Raw genomic sequence first — 22,014 nt, 5'->3', positions numbered from 1 at the left:
TACTTAGTCTTCATAAACAGTGTCCAAAATTAAAAAGGATAAGTTAAAAAACTATATTATGCCGATACTATAACTATAGCGATTTTCTAAACGTATTGCAATGGTTCCATGTACCTACTCAGTTTTTCGTAGATAACTTGTACTAATCAGACTCTAGTGCATATCACACACAATGTTAGAATTACTTTTTAATGTTATTGTAGAGAAATCGCGTATCTTGTGTATAAATAATTTGTTTATAAAATATAATAAACATCATTAATATTTATAATAAAAGTACAAATTCCGTATAAAATTAATTTATACATACATTAGAATTATCATCTTAAACAACTACTTTATACAAATAAAATCAGTCTCTGTAAATATGTTTGATGTGTTAAAAATAATATATGTTCCCATACATACAAAACACTACCCCCTTATTCATAAACGTTATTTATCTAAGAACGGGGCACTGCTGTGATAACCAGTCTGTTTTTAGACTATAGAACTCTTGTTCTTGATGAAAATTTGTTAGGGTGCCATCAGAGCAGTGCGAACTTTAGGGCGCCTGTTTATGTGCCTACGGGCAACAAAGGCCCCAAACGCTCGGGAGGCCTGTTTCACTAATACCGCGGCAGCTACTCTGCTGATTTTCGTGGCCTTTAACTTTTTTTAGTGCCCCAATGCTTTTGGCAAGTTCATACATAAATAACAACAGCAATACGGAAAAAGCACATAAAAAATGAAGATGACTACATTACTTTAAATTAAAAATTTAGCCACTTTCTGCACCCCTTCTTTCATTTTTTTATTACTCATTTTAGTAATAGTAATTATTATAACATTTAGAGCATTATTATTGTAACAGGTAGACAACACCAAATTATGTTCTGCTTTTTTGGAATAACCACATGAATCCATGTTCTAACTGACATAACTAAACCACTAAAATAAATCTCTTACAAACAAATAAACAGAAAACTGTGACAAGTGAATAAATTCATCATCAAACAATACTAGACTACTTATCAAACTATATATTATTATATACATATTTACAATACAATGAGAATGCTAATGTCATTATTGCTTAGCATATAACACACCTAAGAATAAAATCCGCAAGTTCATTTCACTTTAATACAGATTATAACTATATTAGGGTTGTTGCCTGGGCGCGCCCTGTTGTGGAGGTGCGGGGGGCGCGGGCGGCGCGGGCGCATCTGGTGGCTGCAGCGTACGCGTGCGCCGCCGCGTATAGTGTTGCCACAAGAGAATAGCTTGGTCATCCATGAATTTACACACCTTAAAAAACATACATACATACATAACATCACGCATTTATCCCCGAAGGGGTATGCAGAGACGCAACTAGGGCACCCACTTTTCGCCAAGTATGTTCCGTCCCATGATGTGATAGGGGGCGAGCCTATCGCCATATCGGGCACAAATTCCAGACTCCGGGCTGATACTGAGCAGAAAAACCCAAATATCACTTTGCCCGACCCGGGATTCGAACCCAGGACCTCAGAGCGCTATTGTAACGGACATGCAATACAACTACGCCACCGAGGCAGTCAAAAAAACAAAGATGAATAATTTGTATTGATGATAAAATTTATTATAAATATTGATTCAAATTATTTGCTAATAATATAATTAATCATGGGATACCCAGTTTTGGACTCTGGGGGAGAAAAGAAATCACAGCATTTGATGAAAGACTGGGGCAAGTAAATCAGAATTTTCTAATACATAAACCTATTAATTGAGGAACAGGCAGCTGCCCATCCTAGATAATACAAATACTAATAACGGATATAACAAATTAGTTAAAATCTTGTTTAAAATTAACAAACCTGTGCTGAAACACATTCCCTTCTGAATGCTTCATGCTGTAACAGCTCTAGGAAATGCAGACACATGGGGTACTTGAGATACCGGGCATACTCTGGTTCTCTCCAGTATTGTAAGTACTTTAAATAATTAATAAATGTCTGTTCTTTTAAGTAACCTCTCTGTGCTAAAACTGAGAAAACAAATTAAAATGTAACAAGGAATGATTCCCAAAATATAAAATTAAAAAATCTTATTGTATACATATTTATAACATTACTACTAATGACATTTATTTCTTTACTTAATGTTTTCATTCCACTTCCTAATATATGATGGTAAATGGTTAAAGATTGACTAAGATGGCCAACTAACTGAATTTTTATGCAAGACATGTTATGGACGCCAAACACTACCACCTCTCCACCATAGGTACAGACAAACAGTGTTTACATTATATGAAAACACAGAACTTATTGAAGTTATTTATATTCTGAATCATATTCATTGGAAGTATCTATTTTTTACTTAATGAGTAGTTCAGTTTTGTTATATCAAGGAATTCAAGGCACTAACAATTTTAATTTCAACATAAGCTTATCACATAGGCAGACTTTCAGTGAAGTTTTGTCAAAGTCCACACTACATTCTTCAACAATAATGTAGTAGAAAAACAGGCATGTGGGACGCATCACAAGTTTTCAAGAAAACACCTGCCATTTCGGCATGGTCCCGTAGAATAGGACACCGTTGGACGCCTTGATTAAGAAGGACCCAACTCAGAAACATAATGAAAGTTACAGAATCCTAAGTGTTACTTCTTATACTTACAGTGTATATAATTTGGATTTGCCAAGCATTGTACAAATTCTAATTCCACTTGAAATCGGATTCTGTTTTGCTCCTCCGTCTCCGGCATAGCTAAAAGTAATGTAAAAATCAAAGAAAGTTAACATAACCTAAATATGAAATTAACGTAAACGAATAATAAGTTGTAATATACCTTTGCTAGCCATCATTTTGAACACTTTAAATTTATGCGTATAATTTATTTACAACTTTTTAAATTTAATAAGATAGCTCAAATTCACGAAACAAGAACAAACAATAAATAGTTTCTGAGATTAATTATTTTGGAATTTAACTGATTTTTTTACGTAAATAATTCCTGACATTAGTTGTCAAATAGTGATGCCCAAAGAGAATTATAATAGTGATGCCAGTTGCCACTTGTCACCCGTAAAACTTATAAATAATACAGAGAGTAAATATTATTTTCTATATTATTAAATAATCAAGTACATCGGGCTATGTATGACAAATGCCACAATTAAATACTTTGCTGAAAAATACGATTGAATTTTTGTGTAAAAAGTTTTTTTTATATGTATATAGATTGTATTCTGGTTACAATCGAATAGTATAATTGGTATAAAATATATAGATATTATGATGTAAATTTAAATATTAGTTCATTCATCATATTTTAATCCATTCATTTCGTCTCAGTGTATGTAATGTATTATCTATGATTTGGTGTCATCTCTACGTAAAAGGAAATTCCGTATTCCACCCAGTCACCAATCGTTTTATCAATTTTAGATTTTAGAAGCCTTTGTTGCATATTTTTCTTTGTTTTACATACATATTTGTAAAGTTATTTTTTACTGTGGTTACAACACTAATCAAAATTAAATAGAGAGCCATGTCTGGCCGTAAATACATCACGAACCCAAATGATTTGTTCGAGGATGACGACGTCGACGATGATACTTTCGTCAACAGTTTTCGAACGAGGATACCTCCGCCCCAACCCGCTAGCAAGCCTTATGGTGGACACATAGCAGAACTGGAGCGCCAACGACAAACAATGTTAGAGAGACAACGAGAAATTGAGCAAAGAACCTTGGACTCATCAGCGCGGAGCATAGGTTTGCTCCGTGATTCAGAAACAATAGGCATTGCCACAGCGGAAGAACTATCGCGTCAGCGTGAACAATTACAAAACACCAATAAAAGGCTCGACGAAATCAACACTAATCTCAACTACAGCCAAAAACACTTGAATGGTATTAAATCAGTTTTCTATGGCCTTAAAAATTATATATCCGGAAAATCTGATCAGACGCCACCTAAAAGTCAAGTATCCCCGAATACACGTAACGCAGGGGCCAGCAGCAGCAAGCTTGATGACACATTAGACAGTATGAACCAGATGACGAGTGAAGAACGCTACAGTTCCCATCCATCAACTCGGTTACGAGATCTGAATCAACAGCAAGTCACTGCACCAGTCACAGACAGCCAACGGGTCAATGAAATGCTTGATGCTAACCTAGATGAAATGGTGCAAGCTATAACAAGGCTTAAAGGCTTAGGTGTGGCTCTTGGAGATGAAATAGAACAACAAAATGAACTCATAGACACTATACAAGATAAAGTTGAAAATGCTGATATCAAGATTGGTAAACAAAATAAACAAATGAACAAGCTACTTGGTAAATAGTGTATGTATATATTGGTATGGCTTAGCCTGAAAGGCTTAGTTGTCTGTTAAACTAATTTTGTATAAGTTATATAAGTAAAACAAATATTATTACTCAAATTGGTGGTGTTCCTTCTCATAACAGGAGTTAAATTCCTGATCTCTAAATAGAAGCACTAAGAAGCAAGTTATTTCATGCATTCCATTGTGTTTCAACCAATTGTAAAATCCACAAAACCTCTATAGGTAGCACCTATAATAATTTTGGTAGCATTCTACAATATAATAAACATCACACAATGCTGTTAATAAACCATGTACATTTTTTTGATAAGATAAGCATATTGTTAATATATTTGTAATAACCAAACTGTACTTTTATTTATCCCCATATATTGTTCCTATGCATGTATTTTTCCTGTGGTTAATATCATGTCCATAACAGAATAATAATCATATGTGTCACCACAATGCAACTGAATGCACTGATATGTCTATCTTCCTTACACAAAGAACGAAGAACAAAATCTTGTTCCAAGACTGAATTCAAATCTTGCACAAATGAAATGGGTTTGCTTGTTGCTAACATTGTAATTAACTTAAAAAAAAATATTACACCTTTGGCCAAAGTATTCTGTCACTAAGCCAAGAATATTGACGGTCTCTACGTATATTATTGAATCTGCAAAATGCAATTTTGCAATACTTTATGTAGGGACCGTTGATATGAAAAGATCACATATTATTATCATTTTTAAAAGCATCTTTTGATATGGATAGGCCACTAGAAAATTAATAAACATTATTATAGGTCCATGGCGAACACCTTATAAGTTCTGATTTCCTTGTGAAATTGCAAAATATGCATTGATAAATGGACATATCCCTTGATCACATTCACTTCAAAGTTTGTATTTTCACAACTAAGACTGTAAACCCAAGTATTCAATATACAATACAACTTGATACCTCTATGGTTTTCTAAGTGAAAGGACAGCTGGACAACAAAGTGATCCTATAAGAGTTCATTTTGAGGTACAGAACCCTAAAAATCAAATCAAAATAATGTAATGTAAAAAAATATATCAACATCACGTTAATGGCGTCTAGTGTCTCACGCTTTTATTAAACAGATACAAAATTTGAAATTATATGAATTGAATAAAAAATCTATTTCTTGTTTTTGTGAATCATATTTTTATTGCAGAGAGAAGTTCCTTATTTATTGATCTTTAAATTTTTTGCCACATATTACTTACCCAATTAATAAAAAGTAACATAATTGAAAAGTAAAGAACTATCCCTAAGTATATTGTACAAAGAACAAAACAGTTGATCAGACTTATTTATTACTTTCAAAATACAGCAATCAATACTTCTAAGGACATATTTTACTCAAGCTACATAACATTAATGCTATCATATGCATGCTCAAAAAAAACATTATCGACTACAGTTTCTAAAATCATGTCATTAGAATTAACATCATGAATTTTAATGTGCCTTTGTAATACCCTTTTATTAGCCAACTTCTTCCCACATATGTTACAACACACCTCACTATTAATATGGGAATCCATGTGAATTTTTAGACCTGAATTGGTAGCGAAACCTTTAAAGCAAATATGGCATTTATGTGGTCTTTCCGTACTGTGAGCATGGGCTATGTGTGTTACTAAGCAGTGTTTGGTTGCAAAACTTCTATCACAATCTTTTTGCATACATTTAAATGGTCTTGGCCTTGGCTCTCCTGTGTGCACAACACTGTGTGCCCTTAAATATGATGCCCTTGTATAGACTTTTGGACAATGAAGACATGCAAATTGTTTCACACCATTATGGCTATCAATATGCTTTATAAGTGTTGACTTTGCTGTAAACCTTTTTCCACATGTCACACAAACAAACAGTTTTCTGTTGCTTGAATGTGCGACTCTAAAATGCTCTTTAAGAGATTGTTTGGACTTGTATGTCTTGTGACAAAAGCCACATTTAAACTGTGCAACATCCTTATGTGATAATAAATGCTGCCGAAGCCCATTTGATGAGTTAAAAGTTTTCCCACACTTGGAGCACAGAAATTTTCTTGGGTCTGCATGTTTAGCCATGTGGCATCTCAGACTATGTATTCTAGTGAATGATTTGGCACAAACAGTGCATGCATATTTCTTCTCCCCTTCTTTTCTAGGAGGTTGTTCAGTGGATGTAATCTCAGTCACCGGAGGTAATGGTGTCAGTTCCTTATTTGTAGGCAGGGAAGGCTCAAAATCTAGAGTAGTGTGATTACTAAACAACGGCACGTCGTACTCATGATCCTGGTAAACAACATTTATGTCAATGGAGTCAATGTCTGTCCTATGAAGATTGTTAGGCGATTGCATCATAAAGATCTGTGATAAAGCTGTATTTGCCTTTAAACAATCCAACTTGAAGCTGTACGCTACTAAAGCAGTTGATACGCAGGACGAACAAATTCCTTGTGGCCAGTTTTCTTCATCATTGTTCTGAAAAATAGTACAAGATGTCATACATCTTTCTTTTCGAAATTTAAATGAAATGGCTTAAAAAATTTACGCAATATAAATCTCACCTCCAAACAGTTAAGAAAAACTAAAATATCTACTAATTTTATTTTATTCATTTCGTGTTCAATGAGGTCCTGAACATTCATAAACATTGATGAATCTGATTCGGAAAGGCATGTTCGACATATATTTTTCGTTAATGGTAAAATTAAACTTGAAAACTCCATTAGTGTATTGTTATAATAACGAAGGTGTATTAATGTAGATCGCAATTTTTTGATTATTTTTTAGAAATTTAATATATTTACACAAGGACCTTTATTATTCACACGAAAAATAGAAGCCAAATTAATTTCTAGATGAAAAAATACATGGTCAAATCAGATGTCAAGCAATGAACTAATTACAAAGATAATAAAATATTACGATCCACAGTCTACAAACACAAACAATTGAACAATATCAAGCAATATGCAACAGAAAGTGTAGAACGAATTATCGAATGAAGACATTGATGACGATTAGTTCATCGCAATATTCAATCGAATGAATCTGAGACCCAAGCTTATATTACTGATCCAGAGGGAGAACTACACTGACATCGTTTGAATTTTTTATCTACATTCGACATCAACTCTTTTGACGTGTGGAGTGTGTCGTGGTCAGACTGGGATTTCTCCAGTTTCATGATAATTTCATATAATTTTAATGAATATACCATATATCCACGCGGCTAACAACAAAGTTTTGTGTTCTAGTTGTGACAGAAGGTAAATAATGACCTAATGTGTATAGCGGCTGTTACATGAGAGTTATAACCTCAATAGTCAAATCAACATTTAGACGTAGACCTGCATTTCAAGATTTCATTAATAAATCCTTCTAATGTCTTTGTTAGTTTGGGTGAAATGACGATATCAGTTAGATTTGTATATGTGATAGTGTTTTTTTTATAGGTAAATAAGGAAGACGAAGCAACCATGAGTAGATTTTTCGCAACTGGGACTGACTCCGAATCCGAGAGCACCAGCGAGGACGAGCCAGTAGTACGCGCCCCAGCGCCCGTCTATACTGTAAGCAATTCATTGTTTTACACCATATTATGTTTAATTGTACACACAATTAAAATTCTTATGAGTTAAGCATATTATATTAAAATATCCAGGCAAATGATTATATAAAAATACGCGTTCCCTAGAAACTAAAGTTCCACAATAAAGTGACATTTATGTTGAAAATGGGATTTTAAACACTAAGTACAATCTATGGATGTGTTACCAGCTGTAAAGAAAAGAATTACCGGTTTCAGATACCCGATAAACATATTCCAAATTTTTTTGAAATTTGACTTGAAGTATTTTAACCTAACCAAATATCCAATATCTGACTACAATATCATATAAGAAAATTCAAGTCTTGCATAACATGAACCTAAACTGCAGGCCTCTTGAAAAGCTGAATTCATATTTATTATTTTTTTTTATTTTTATAAATTTGTTTATGATAAATCATAAATTGTGAAGATTCATACATTCATAAAAAAAATTTTCAACATTGCACAACAATACTACCCCTTGCATAGGAGAGTTGGTTATATATTTTTTTTAGTTTTATTCTATAAGTCCTTCTTTGATTCAAACTGTTGTTTTGTTATTTAATCACAATCCAATTTGTATATTACATTATGGTGTGAGTTCTAGCATTATGTTCTTTATTTTGTGGTGGTGTATCATCTATATAGATATCCATTATCTCTTGTTCCTTCAATAATTATTATCTGTACAATCTGTACATTATAGCATATGAGGCAAGAGGCCAATAACATTAGCAAATATTGTGTGTTATAATGGCCTGTACTAGATCAAGCAGAGTTTATATTCAAGAAATAAGATATCCTTACCTCTCTAATGCAATAACAATATTATCTTGAACAAAACTGCAGTGACGCACCTGCATTTCAAAAGAACTTGTCCTTAGAATACCTATTGTCTTTTTTAAAGAAAAATAAATATCATACTTAGCTTTTTTTTGAAGAAAATGTATGCAACCAAAGTCAAAATAACATACTGAAGAAATTTTATGTATTTTTTCTATATCTTACTTATATTATAAATGCGAAAGATGGTGAAAATATTTGGATGTCTTTGAGAAGTAAATGTAGAACATACAACTAAACAGTACTAATACAACTGAACATATTTGTACAAGGGTAAACCATGTCCTGGATTAAAATATAGGCTACTGTTATCCCGACAATTTGCTCTTATGTGAAATAAGGAAGTTTATGCATATATTTTTTTCTAATAAGCAGCGCTGGCGTTATATTGTATTTTAACAACTTTTGTAGCGGGGAACAGCTCTTCACACAGGCAAACCCGTAAGATGTTAGTTGTATATTATAAATTTAGAATAGTAAGCTTCCAAAAATAGATTTAATGCGCCATTTTGCTAGGGTTAGAGCTGCTATTAGTTATAAAATTAACTTCCTGTTTTTCAGTTTAGTGACGATGAGGAAGAAACGAAGCGCGTTGTGCGCTCCATGAAGGAGAAGCGTTATGAAGAGTTAGAAGGTATTATCCATTCTATCCGTAACCACCGCAAAATAAAAGACTTCTCGTCGGCGCTCGCTTCATTTGAAGAGTTACAGAAGGCTTACACCCGAGCCGCGCCTGTTGTCCAGAAGGAAGAAAATGGCGTCGCACCAAGGTTCTTCATCAGAGCTCTCGCGGAACTGGATGATTGGGTGTCTGGTGCTTGGAATGACCGTGATGGCAGGAAAGCATTGTCCAAGGGCAATAGCAAAGCACTCACATCTCTTAGGCAGAAATTGAGGAAGTACACCAAGGACTTTGATGCAGACATAAGTAAATTCCGTGAAGATCCGGATCTACCTGATGATGATGAAGAGAGGAAAGGTAATTTACATTAAAACAGTTAAAAGTTTATTGCTTTACACAAGATATTAATTCTTATTTTAGTTAAAGGTGTAGTTGTCATAACACTTTAGTTTTCTCTGAAGTAGCTGTTGATTGTAAACACGCCAGTGCAAGGCATATTTGTCTTATACAATAATGTGTCTTTTGCAAACTTGGAGCTAACTAGATATTTAATAAAAGTTACAACTTTGTGTTGTTGGGTTATAAAATACTCTGACAAATTTTGTTAGCTTTGAATAATGACCACAAAACCACAACTTTTACAATAAACCTTTCTTAGATACATCATCATCTGATGAGTCGGAAGACGAAGATAAGCCAGTCAAGGAAAAGCCACGCCCAGAACCTCCGCGTCGGCCGCCGCCTCAAGATGACGAATCTTCTGATTCCATGGACTGGGGATCGAGTTCCTCCTCCGACAGTTCGAGCTCGGACGATGAAGCTCGTGGTACGACCACTATTCGTGAACGGTTCCTTAAGAGAACCACTGAGAGGGAAGAAGACGAAGAAAGAGATAAACGTAGAGCGAAAAGGCGTGAGGAGAGACGTGAGAGATCCGGTAAAATCAGCAAACGCGACCAGGCTGACGATGGTGGCGAATGGGAGACTGTCAGGAAGGGTGCAGCTACTTCTGACAAACCTAAGATGTTCGCCAAGGTATAGGCCAAAAGTTCTTTTTACAAACAAAATGAAAACAAATAAATTATAGAAAGTGTCTAAACTTCTTTATTTTTTCAGGACAGTGACATTGATGCTGCTCTGGTAGTGAAGAAGCTTGGAGAAATTAGCGCAGCCCGCGGGCGCAAGCGTACCGATCGCCGCGCTCAACTGGAACTCTTGCATGAGTTGCGTACTGTTGCCTTAGCACATAACCTGGGTGATGCGCTCCAACTGAAACTTCGAGCAGCTATCGTCGCCGCGCTCTTTGATTATAACCCTAAAGTATCTGATGCTATGAAGCCTGAATATTGGTCTAGACTTGTGGAGAATGTTGATCATATGGTCACACTTCTTTTGGCTCATGAAGACATGGTCCTCAGCGAAACTATCACTGAGGATAATGAGGAATTAGTGACTCCACCCTACCGTGTCCGCGGCTGTCTTCTCACCGCTTTGGAGCGTTTGGACGATGAGTTTACTAAGTTGCTCAAGGAGTGTGACCCGCACTCCAATGAATATGTCGAGAGGTTAAAGGATGAAGTTAGGGTTTCGGCACTTATCGATCGCGTGTGTCAGGTCGTGGAGCGTGATGGCTCTCCTCAGGAAATATGTCGCGCATACCTTCGTAAGATTGACCATCTTTATTATAAATTTGATACTCGCGCTGTGCGTAAAGATCTACCTCCTGGCGAGGAGACTACTATCAAGAAAATGGAGCGTTTCTGCAAATATATTTACGCTCACGATGAGACCGATCGTCTTAGAACCCGCGCTATCCTGTCTCATATCTACCATCACGCATTGCATGACAACTGGTTCCAAGCACGCGATCTGTTGCTGATGTCGCATCTCCAGGAAACTGTCCAGCATTCTGACCCAAGCACTCAAATTCTTTACAATCGTACTATGGCTAACTTGGGACTTTGTGCCTTTCGACGAGGCAACGTTAAGGAAGCTCACGGTTGTCTCGCCGAGCTTATGATGACTGGAAAACCTAAAGAGCTACTCGCTCAAGGTTTGCTACCGCAACGCCAACACGAGCGTTCCAAAGAACAAGAAAAAATCGAGAAGCAGCGTCAAATGCCATTCCACATGCATATCAATCTAGAGTTACTTGAGTGCGTTTACTTAGTGTCTGCTATGTTGATTGAAATCCCGTACATGGCTGCACATGAATTTGATGCGCGCCGCCGGATGATCAGTAAGACATTCTACCAGAACCTGCGAGCCAGTGAGAGGCAGGCGCTTGTCGGCCCCCCTGAGTCTATGCGAGAACACGCCGTCGCCGCAGCTAGAGCGATGCGCCGTGGCGATTGGAGAGCTTGTCTTAATTTCATTGTCAATGAAAAAATGAATGCCAAGGTATGTATAACAATAAATAATCAAGAAAATCAAAGTGGTATATTATGTTTTTAACACTGGTTTTATATTCTAGGTTTGGGATCTAATGGTGGGCGCTGACAACGTCCGCGCAATGCTTGGCCGCCTCATCCGGGAGGAGTCTCTCAGAACTTACCTGTTCACCTACGCACATGTGTATGCGTCGCTGTCCCTGCGCTCGTTGGCAGACATGTTTGAGCTCCCGCGTCAACGTGTCCATTCGCTTGTGTCTAAGATGATCATCAACGAAGAGTTATTAGCGTCACTAGATGATCCGAGCGAGTGTGCCATACTGCATCGCTCCGAACCTACAAGGATGCAAGCTTTGGCATTGCAACTGGCTGATAAGGTTTGTATCATCATTTTATGCTTTGATAGTCTTATTTTAGTCCTGTCACTATCGCGACTTTTTTAATCGTTTATTCATACTCATCAGTCATCACCTTAATTACCAATACAAAGTTTAATAGGAATTTAAAACAGATGTTGAAGTTCTATTACCAAAAAAAAAAACATTTTCTTGTGAAAGTTTCTTATCACAATATTATTCTTATGTGCCTAGTGAAAAACATACAGCATGACTAACGAAACTCTATTTTTCAAAGGTTGGCAACGTGGTGGACTCGAACGAACGTATCTTCGAGAAGCAAGGCTCCTTCTTCCAGCGTGGCGGCGCGCAGCGCGGTGAGGGCCGGCAGCGCGAGCGGCCGCGCGAGGGCTGGAACCGTCGCCAGCGCAACCGCCGCCGGGACGACGAGCGCGGGGACGATTAGCGTTACCTGCACTTCTCACACATGAAATACAAATAACATCATCTTTATAGAGCTCCATTAAACAATATGAGAGTATCGACTAATAAATTAGTATTTCAAGGACAATTCTATTACAATAGTCCCCAGTAACAATAGTGTGAAGCCATTATTTCAGTTTCTTATATAGGAGATCAGTGATATTTGTAAATGATGTAACAGATTAGCCTATAAATTACATATTTTAAATTTATATCATGCTCTTTTCTATAACCATTTATAAAAATAAATACCTATGTTGATGTGTGTATTTATATTTTTTTTTAAAATGCCATACGCTTTGTAATGATCATTTCCACATTACAGTATGTAGTATGTACCAACTCTTCTGCATTACTTGGTGATCTGCTATGAATTCATAATCCTCATTCAATAAATGTCACAATATATCCACTTACAGTTTTGTTATTCCACTACCTTTTTCTTGACTCTTTTAACATTTGATTAACTAAGTAGGATAATAATTAGCAGTGGTGAAGGGTGAAAGTTTTGAAAAGGTAACCCGAGGCAAAAAAATGCCTTAGTTAACATATCGCAACCAATTTAACAGAAAACAAAAATTAAGATAAACGTAAATAAACTTAAAAGGGAAGGTGATAGGAATTGGATTGTATGGACGATTCGCCTCTGATAGTTAGATATCTACTTCTGCAGTGTAGTTACAATGCCCTGTGCTCTCCAAGATTGTTTTAATTGATGTAAATAGAGGTCTTAAAAGAAGCAACAGAACAAGGCGTTAATAAAACGTTGCCGCATATGCAATCATGGAATCGATAATTCTAAACTAAATATTCGGACTTTTTAAAATTCCATCTGACTAATGAACGTACCAAAAGGGTATTCAGAGACTTAATATACGCAGATAAAGGGACTCCGTGGGAAAGTAAAAAGAAATATTTGATACTTATTTGAGATGGATTTGTCGTCTGCCTCGGTAGCTTACAGTTGTATTGCGTTGGTCTACACTCTACACGGTAAGACTATTATGATATTATATGCCGAGACTTTAGGTTCGATCGTTTAAATGCCATATTGCTATTTATACTCCGTAATTATCAACCCGCTTTCCTAGAACTGTGCAAATTGTAATTATATGTGACCACCTAACATAACTGGTAACAGTCAGTATTTTATACTTCTGCCTACCACAGATTACTGATTAGTAATACTGCCTACCCGTAAAAAGTAAGATTTTTTAGGGCAATTGTAAATAGTAACAGCAATAATATTCCAGTTTTAATCGATTTAAAAACTACTAGGCCGATTTTAAAAATATTTCTCTGGAAGTATATTCTTCCAAATAAAGGAAGGATTTTCCAAATCGATACATAAATTACTGAGATCTATAGTAACAAACAAAAAAAATTACACATCGAATTGATAACCTCCTCCTTTGTTTGAAGTTGGTTAAAAATATGATAGGCATTATTAAGTCTGTGGCATAAGAAATTTTATGCATGGCAATCTTCATACTATTTTGGCGTTTTATTATTACATTGTAAAGTCAAATTATATCAAAAACTGACGATTAATAATTTGTATTTAACTTTGCCATCAAAGCTGATCGTAAAAAAATAATAAAAGAATCTTTAAAATATTATCGTTACGTGGTTCAGTGATCATTGATTATAATTTTTGCTGCTCCTTCATCATTGCAATATAATGATCAAAACGTAACTAATTTTGATGGTGGATGGTTTGCTCATCATATTTTGCACCTTGCTGAGATTTCATTGACATAATTGCCAAGTAATTTTGTTACCGATTTCACTTTATAATTATGATGTTCGTGTGGACCTAATAATATATAGTTTGAAGCATTTAATATATTTCATAGTTGAATTCAGTGAATACTATTTGACAGATTTCAATACAATGGCTGCAACGAGGAGACTACAAAAGGTGAGACATCAATTTTTACTCATCCACGACATAATTTTTTACCTATAATGTTCTTCCACTGATATTATCATGTGCAAGTCTTTAATTAGCCATTTTAATATTTTGAATAGACAATATAACTTATTTAAAAAATGTGGTTACAACTATTTATAAATGATAAGTGTTTGCGGTTTCTTCACAATGACAAAGGCCAAAGCAACAGACACGCTAAAATTATTCCTTATCTCTGATAATCCTTCGGTGCTACATTATATTGATACACGATAGCATTAGAGGTGTATTTTCCCTAGTTGAAGCCTGTGACATCAACATATTTTGTTTATAATCTTGACATTGCCGGCGTATTAGTCAGATAACGGATAAGTGGCTTTTTATATTTCAGGAACTAAATGACATTAGGCAATCTGGTCTAAAGTCCTTCCGGGACATTCAAGTGGATGAATCTAACATTCTGACTTGGCAAGGTTTGATTGTTCCAGTAAGTACACAAATATTTTATTAAAAATCTCTTATAAGCTACAGAAAATATATGTAAAATATTTTTATTCTTTAGATTTATATATTTAGTACCCATTTAGAGTAACCACTACATTTATGAGGTATACATTATTTCTTACATAATTTATATCTGTTTCCAATTGTCTTGTTAATTTTATTCTAAGTACATGAAGACAAAATCTATACTATTATATATAGCTGAAGAGTTTGTTTGTTTGAACTTGCTAATCTCAGGCATTACTGGTTTGAATTTAAAAAATCTTTTAGTGTTGCATAGCTCAGTCATCAAGGAAGGCTATATAACATCATGCGATGACCAATAAGAGCTCAGTATCGATGAAAAATGTAACAAAACCTATGAAAAAATACTTATTTTCAAGCTTTGAAATTGTGAAAACACCATTGTGTTTATTAAAGTTACACAATTATCATGAATAACAGAATTATTCCTTTTAAAAGTAAAAAATATATATACAACTAATTTTCCGCATCCTCCTCCCTGTATGTATGCGATAACTCAAAAACTACCCAATGAATTTTGATAATAATTGGTATGGAAAGAGTTTCAGGCCCTGGGAAGGACTTATGAAGCTGCAAGCATATAAGTTAGTAGATAATATATAAAAGAAGGAAATCTTTTGTTTTTTCTTTCTCATTTAATTATTTCCTGGGAATTCATTTTACAACATGATGTAGTAGGTGTAATTATTACACCTTGTTTATTTTTGTTATATAATTAGTGAAGGTTTGCATTGGAACAATAGTGCTTTAATCAAATAATATAACCGCTATAAACTAATAGTTGGAAAAATATTTATGGAATATACAAATGTCTATAACAGCTTTATATTACAAGAAAACTATCGATTAACTGATGAACTTGAAGCACAAGTTGAACCTAATTATAGTATTAAAATATACATCTTTGCAAACCATATTAAAATAATTAATTAACAGCCTTCAATAACCACTACTAACTAAAAAATATTAAACATAACATGTATAAACTAGATAATAATTTTGTAGTAAACAACTAAAAAAAATTTAACTTGGTATATTATTTTCAGAAATTTATTTACTTTTTGGTGTTAGTAATAAGAAATAGGCTGTATTGGTGGCATAGCTATATTGATGCGAATGCAAAATTCGCACTATAGTTTACTTGGACGACATACTAAATATAGTTATATTGGCGTAAAAAGCTAACTGTTAAACCAATTTTATAAATATTTCTATAGGACCAATGGAAGCTTATTGTTCATAATAAAAAAATAATTTTCTAAATTGATTAACAAATTACTGAGTTCTGAGGAAACAAAACAAAAATATACACATCACATTGACAACCTCCTCCTTTTATTCAAGGGTGTCAAAAATATGAATAATATTATGTATGTGGAAATTTCAGGATAATCCACCTTACAACAAAGGTGCATTCCGCATTGAGATTAACTTCCCTGCAGAATACCCATTCAAACCCCCCAAGATTAGCTTCAAAACAAAGATATACCATCCTAACATAGATGAGAAAGGCCAGGTATGCCTGCCCATCATCAGTGCTGAGAATTGGAAGCCTGCCACCAAGACTGATCAAGGTTTGTTATATTGCATAAAATCTTATGTAATTTGTCCTGCGATTAGAAGTTTTATTCAAGTAACTTGTAAAAATAATTATTAAACGGGTACCACATGAATAGTTCAATATTTTTAACTACAACATTTTTTTTATATTATTTATCAAAACATAATTTCGGCATCAACAATCAATTCATACTTTGAAGTTTATTATTCGGATAACATTATGAGTCATGAAAAATATAATGAGTAATAAACATTATCTTGTGGGATATTTCTACTCATGTGTTTATTATCCAATGAAATATTGGTATTTTATGAATTGATGAATTGAATTTATGTAGGCCTGTACAGCATTTTACAACAAGATAACTGGGTCATAGGGCTTGATATGCTTTGTGTTAGAAAATATGCAAAAACCTTAGTAACTGACAAGACATTTTTGTTTGTGCTGACTATCATTATATAATTTGTCTCCAGTTATTCAAGCACTAGTGGCACTTGTGAATGATCCGGAGCCAGAACATCCACTGCGTGCAGAACTCGCCGAGGAGTTTCTCAAGGACCGCAAAAAATTCACAAAAAATGCTGAGGAGTTTACCAAAAAACACAGTGAAAAACGGCCCACTGATTAAAATAGATAAATATATAAATCCATTTCTCTATAGCTTGGGTCTGCAGCAATGATTGGCGCACACTCATATAAATAGAGTACATAGTAAAGAATCTTTGAAAGTTGATAATATAATAATGTGCATATTTAAGTTCCTTACATAATATGTTGTGTAGTGTAGCTACTGTAAGTGTTGTGTGAAGTACTGATTGGATAACTTGCATTACTATGGGCTCTGTCTATTGTGATTACTTGCTTGATAATGTTGGTGGCTATTTATTCTATATTTTAAATATTGCATTTATATCAACCATTTAACTGTGAGTATCAAGCTCTAACTGAATACCATTGCTATAGGTTCAAGCTATTTTTTCACATACTTTTACACTGGTACTAGCAGTTGCTTTTAATTCCTCACTGTTTTGCTTGCATTAAATACTGGCACATTAAAAAAAAAATTAGGAAAAATGTCAAAATAATTGATTAGATTTATTGGATTATGTATTAAGTTTGCTAATATTGTGTATTAGGTTTTTTTTTTAAATTTCAATCTTCCTTTTATTTATACTGGCAATGTTACAGAATATATATATATGCATATGTGGAACTATATACCAATTGTACTGTTGAATATGCACCTGAACTTTCTTTGCTGGTATCTTTGACCGCTAGATGCTACATGTCGTGTTATACAATGCTGGTAATATTGATCCGATGTAAACAGAGTTGATGAACAAATGTAATAACATGCATAGTGCTGATGATTTCATTCATAACCCCCCTGCTAAATGGAGTTTTCCAAAACTATATCCAAATGTATCAATGTTTATGAATTAATTGCTGTAAACAACAAATACTTTAGCTACCTATTGCAAAGAGATTTGACAGCTTAACACTGATATGTATAACCGTTGTTGAATTTACAGCATCTCACTGATGCACTATGTAGACCAATATTCTACAATCATTTAATTACAGTCCAATTCAATGTGTTACTTGGTAAACATGCTGAAATGTTCAACATGGAAACATTGGAAATATATATATTTTTTTCAAACTTATATTTGTGTTTTATTGGTACAAGTTTGTACTAAGTCGGATAAAAATAAAAAGGCAAATTTTGTAATTATATATTATGCAAATCTAATTATGTACTAAGAGTTAAGTAATCTAGGACTGATTTTTTAATCTTTTCAAAGTACATTGAAATCCATTTGTGTTTTTTTTAGAAAAGTTCTAATAAGACATTTGAAGAGTACTTATGGTCTTGTAACTTTTTCAGAATGTATTATTTGACGATACGATAGTTACTCTAGAATAATACATCGGTTATATTTAATAATATAACAATGTTATTCATTCAATAGAAGCAACTAAAAACAATAAAACTTCTTGAATAATATTTAAAAATCAGTCTTACATTTAATCAACAAATTCATAGACATCTTCATTATTTTCATTATTTATTGGCATTTTCGAAACATTGTATATGCATTTTTGTCTCAAACTGTTGACTTGTTGGCTAAAAGCAATTATCTATGTCATCATCCTTTTTATTTAATTGTGTCGAATCAGTCTTTTGTTTCTTAACTTGAGGTTCGGTACTTGTACAATTAGCATTCATTCCTAATCCTAAATACTTTTCTAAATTATCTGAAAAAAATAAAAAATATTTTTTTCTGTGTAGAACCATGTATTGTTTTACATAACAATTCAATTATAACCATTACACAATAATTATCCTCAATTGAATATTTAATGAAATTACCATTTATTTTATTAATACAATCATCCAAATATTCCTTTTTGTTATTATCCTTAGCTAAAGTAGGTTCTATGGTCAACATATAATCGGGGCCATAAATAGGCCAATCATCATGTTCCGGTATACTATCATCAATATCTATTCCTGCCACCATTGCTGTGATAGAAGTCCAAAGACGAGCTGCATTTGTATGTTTGTATCCACCTAAACAAATACATCATAAATTATAATCAATCTCCCATACTGTTTACTAATTAAAATGAGGGTACTAAAATATTTTTTTTGTATATTTACTTGTTTCCTCTAACATGTAAAGCTTCAATCAATACTAATCTTTTAGTACAATAAATTTGGAACAACAATGTTAAAATTAACAACATAAAAATGCAGATTTTGCTAGTACAAAGATAAATGGTTACTCTTGAAGAATCTCACCTCCTCCCAAAAGCATTGTAGGCTTTCGTTTATCGAGCACCATGCGTACACAAGAACAATAGCCTCGGGTTGTAAGTTGAGCGCCACCGTGAGGGTCGCGGGCGAGCGCGTCCGCACCACACTGCACTACTATAGCGTCAGGATTGAAGTAACTATATACAGAGTTGAAAACTCTGAAACAATACAAAAAATTTAAATGTGTCTGACAATCTTGTGCCATTTTGATTGTTTTAGAGAAGAAAACAGTGAGATCAAACTATGTGAACTTTTCATACTTACTTTTCAAATACATATTCAATAGTATCATCAGAATATAATTCATGAAGTGGAAAATTACAAGAGTACCCTTTGCCTTTCGATGAACCTATATCATTGATAGATCCTGAGCCAGGATAAAACCCTGGCTCATATTTATGGAAAGATAATGTAAAAACCGATTTGCTGGAACTGTATGCATCTTGAACTCCATTACCTAAATTGAAAAAAGAATTGAATAACAAAGAAACATTTGTTTATAGATGAATTAATATTAAATTATTACCATGATGGACATCTAAATCTATGTAAAGGATTTTTGGAAACTTTTTCAGTAGCTTTTCTATCGCTATGACAATATCATTAACATAACAGAAGCCATCAGCACCGACCCTATAAAAAATATTGATAGTGAAAAAACAACATGTTTTTAACAAATTTTACTGCGCCAATTAAGATGAAGAAAAACATCGTGAACATACCTGTGTGCATGATGCCATCCCCCACACCAGTTGATGGCAACATCAGCCATGCCAAGCACTAAGCATTTAGCAGCCGTCATAGAACCACCAGCTATAGTAGATACTAAATCAAACATATTAGAGACTGGTGGGCAGTCATAACCTAAAACCAAGGCATTATGTTAAAATAAAAGAAATTTAAAGCAAATAAAGAGATTAATAAACTATTTTTACTGATGTACTTATAGCTTTAGGCATTGTTTATCTGGCGAAAGATATTTACATATTACATGTTAATTGTTTAAAAATAGCACCACTATTTAATTTGTAATTTTGATTGTGGGGAAGGGGAGATGTTCAAATATTAACATTAATAACTTTCAACATGAAGTCAATTAAAAAATGTACAGCGACAAAGAGCATAACTAAGAAAACAAGCACAATATAAATATAGTACATTTTTTTTAGTTAATCAGAGAACATAGAAATGAAGAAGTAGCAAAGCAGAAACAGAGACAACAAAAACATAAATTTACACATAAGAATTGATAGGGATAATACCATTTCTTACAAAATAAAAAGAAAAAAAATGAGGAAGGTAATAAAAGGTGATTAAAATACATAAAAAATTGTGTTAGAGTATATAGTGTGATTAATGAATAATGTCATATTGAATATTGAAGATTTATTGAATTCTAAGATAAATCAGATCAAACGAACTTCATTAATGAAACACTGCTAAATATTGTTAGTTTATTATTTATTTCTAGTAATTAAGATACTAGGATCCCAAAATCTATTACATATACTTAACAGAAAACTTTTGAATTCACAATCATAACACCACTCACTAAAAACTAAATAACTATAAATTTTATTTCTACAGCTGACATTATTCTTGAAAAAAATATACACACAAACTCGCACCTCTCATCAAAACAGTAAGCAGAGGTGTGACTAGTGCACCTACTTTTCATAATATATATTTTGTTCCATGATGGCAGGCCTATCGCCTAATAAGCCTAGTTAGTCCGTCCGTAAATTATTTTGTACCATAGTCAGCATTAACAGACCAGCTAAGCTACCCGAGGCGGATGATTTTTTTGTCTTACCAATCCCATATTCTTCATCTTGAGAATTCGTCATATAGTCGTCTTGGATATCTCGAAATGTCTTTAAATGCTCCAGATACAACTCAGAGTGGAATTCTTTCAAATCCTCGTAACTAGCTGACGATGATCTCACAACTTTTATTTTACTTAGAAGACCATAGGCCTCTATGAGATTATTAACTAAACGTGCCTAAAAAAAATTTAGGACAAAATTAAATATTCTAAACAAAACATAAATGAGCAGGGCACTAGTTCATAGTTTGTACTTAAATAGAAATAAACTTCAGAAGTAGCTACCCTGCCAAGAACAGCCGGTAAACGGTTGCAGTCTTCAATAAGTTTATCACCCCATATATAAAATAATCGAATGTCATTCATTATCACAAATACTTATTTAATGTAAATATAAAAGGTAAAAAGCTAATCAATCAACTTAATCCGTATATATTATAATTCTCTTTGCAACTTAAACTACAAATGACAGTATCATCGGTGTCTTTTCAAATTTGTCAAGTGTCAATTTAATATCATTGTCAACAGTCAATAAAATGCTGATTGATGCTGATATTGAGACTCAGCTGAGAGTTGGACTTTTATTTGTCTCTGGTTTGGCTGTTCACGTCGCACGCACACGGGTTCGTACACACCATGAATATGAATAATTTCACTGATAAGCAGGTAAATTTTGTTGATTTTTTTATTGTAGTAAATATCTACAATTAAAACGAATGATAATATTTAGGTTGGGCAATTTGAATGTAATATGGAAATTCATTATAACT

The 22,014-nt window shown here is 33.7% G+C and overlaps 6 protein-coding genes across 9 annotated transcripts in view; 3 read left to right on the top strand and 3 right to left on the bottom strand.

Annotated features, from left to right (window-relative positions):
• Positions 1 to 3,035, bottom strand: part of LOC115441332 (mediator of RNA polymerase II transcription subunit 31) — a 57,695-nt gene extending 54,660 nt beyond the window's left edge. For 2 of the 3 annotated variants that reach the window (XR_005112124.1, XR_003938460.2), the window contains exons 1-4: positions 2,825 to 3,035; positions 2,653 to 2,742; positions 1,845 to 2,014; positions 1,092 to 1,290 (exon numbers count right to left, since the gene is read on the bottom strand). Coding sequence is in view for 1 of the 3 variants with exons in the window: in XM_030166082.2 (XP_030021942.1) it covers positions 1,144 to 1,290; positions 1,845 to 2,014; positions 2,653 to 2,742; positions 2,825 to 2,840 (423 nt within the window). In the remaining 2 variants the exon portion in view is untranslated. Of the gene's footprint in view, positions 1 to 283; positions 1,291 to 1,844; positions 2,015 to 2,652; positions 2,743 to 2,824 lie in introns of those variants that run through there. The other variant, XM_030166082.2, reaches the window with a different exon arrangement.
• A 317-nt stretch (positions 3,036 to 3,352) lies between these two features.
• Positions 3,353 to 4,676, top strand: LOC115441330 (synaptosomal-associated protein 29). Its single transcript, XM_030166080.2, has one exon. The coding sequence runs from the start codon at positions 3,527 to 3,529 to the stop codon at positions 4,325 to 4,327; it is 801 nt and encodes a 266-aa protein (XP_030021940.1). The 5' UTR covers positions 3,353 to 3,526; the 3' UTR covers positions 4,328 to 4,676.
• A 961-nt stretch (positions 4,677 to 5,637) lies between these two features.
• Positions 5,638 to 7,255, bottom strand: LOC115441329 (gastrula zinc finger protein XlCGF57.1-like). Its single transcript, XM_030166079.2, has 2 exons — positions 6,897 to 7,255; positions 5,638 to 6,810 (listed from the first exon to the last, which is right to left on the bottom strand). Exons 1-2 carry the CDS (start codon positions 7,056 to 7,058, stop codon positions 5,707 to 5,709), a joined length of 1,266 nt encoding a protein of 421 aa, XP_030021939.1. The 5' UTR covers positions 7,059 to 7,255; the 3' UTR covers positions 5,638 to 5,706.
• A 141-nt stretch (positions 7,256 to 7,396) lies between these two features.
• Positions 7,397 to 13,010, top strand: LOC115441326 (eukaryotic translation initiation factor 3 subunit C). The gene is made up of 7 exons (XM_030166073.2): positions 7,397 to 7,601; positions 7,788 to 7,904; positions 9,329 to 9,746; positions 10,048 to 10,424; positions 10,506 to 11,789; positions 11,863 to 12,156; positions 12,413 to 13,010. The coding sequence occupies exons 2-7, from the start codon at positions 7,812 to 7,814 to the stop codon at positions 12,578 to 12,580; spliced, it is 2,634 nt and encodes an 877-aa protein (XP_030021933.1). The 5' UTR covers positions 7,397 to 7,601; positions 7,788 to 7,811; the 3' UTR covers positions 12,581 to 13,010.
• Positions 13,011 to 14,208: 1,198 nt separating this feature from the next.
• Positions 14,209 to 18,265, top strand: LOC115441324 (ubiquitin-conjugating enzyme E2 L3). Its single transcript, XM_030166071.2, has 4 exons — positions 14,209 to 14,518; positions 14,901 to 14,996; positions 16,425 to 16,611; positions 17,072 to 18,265. The coding sequence occupies exons 1-4, from the start codon at positions 14,492 to 14,494 to the stop codon at positions 17,224 to 17,226; spliced, it is 465 nt and encodes a 154-aa protein (XP_030021931.1). The 5' UTR covers positions 14,209 to 14,491; the 3' UTR covers positions 17,227 to 18,265.
• Positions 18,266 to 18,601: 336 nt separating this feature from the next.
• Positions 18,602 to 21,808, bottom strand: LOC115441323 (histone deacetylase 8). 2 transcript variants are annotated; one of them, XM_037436709.1, is made up of 9 exons: positions 21,723 to 21,808; positions 21,530 to 21,686; positions 21,233 to 21,422; positions 20,142 to 20,283; positions 19,946 to 20,052; positions 19,684 to 19,876; positions 19,405 to 19,577; positions 18,973 to 19,173; positions 18,602 to 18,857 (listed from the first exon to the last, which is right to left on the bottom strand). In XM_037436709.1, the coding sequence occupies exons 2-9, from the start codon at positions 21,608 to 21,610 to the stop codon at positions 18,727 to 18,729; spliced, it is 1,218 nt and encodes a 405-aa protein (XP_037292606.1). In that variant the 5' UTR covers positions 21,611 to 21,686; positions 21,723 to 21,808; the 3' UTR covers positions 18,602 to 18,726. The 2 variants fall into 2 exon arrangements, with proteins under 2 accessions (XP_037292606.1, XP_030021930.1); XM_030166070.2 differs by lacking the exon at positions 21,723 to 21,808 and having other exon boundaries at positions 21,499 to 21,673.
• Positions 21,809 to 22,014: the final 206 nt, after the last annotated feature.

This window comes from Manduca sexta, chromosome 9, assembly GCF_014839805.1.
Source record: "Manduca sexta isolate Smith_Timp_Sample1 chromosome 9, JHU_Msex_v1.0, whole genome shotgun sequence".
NCBI classification, from domain to species: domain Eukaryota; kingdom Metazoa; phylum Arthropoda; class Insecta; order Lepidoptera; family Sphingidae; genus Manduca; species Manduca sexta.
The sequence above is the reverse complement of the archived record's forward strand: the minus strand, read 5'-3'. Positions and strand labels throughout refer to the sequence as shown.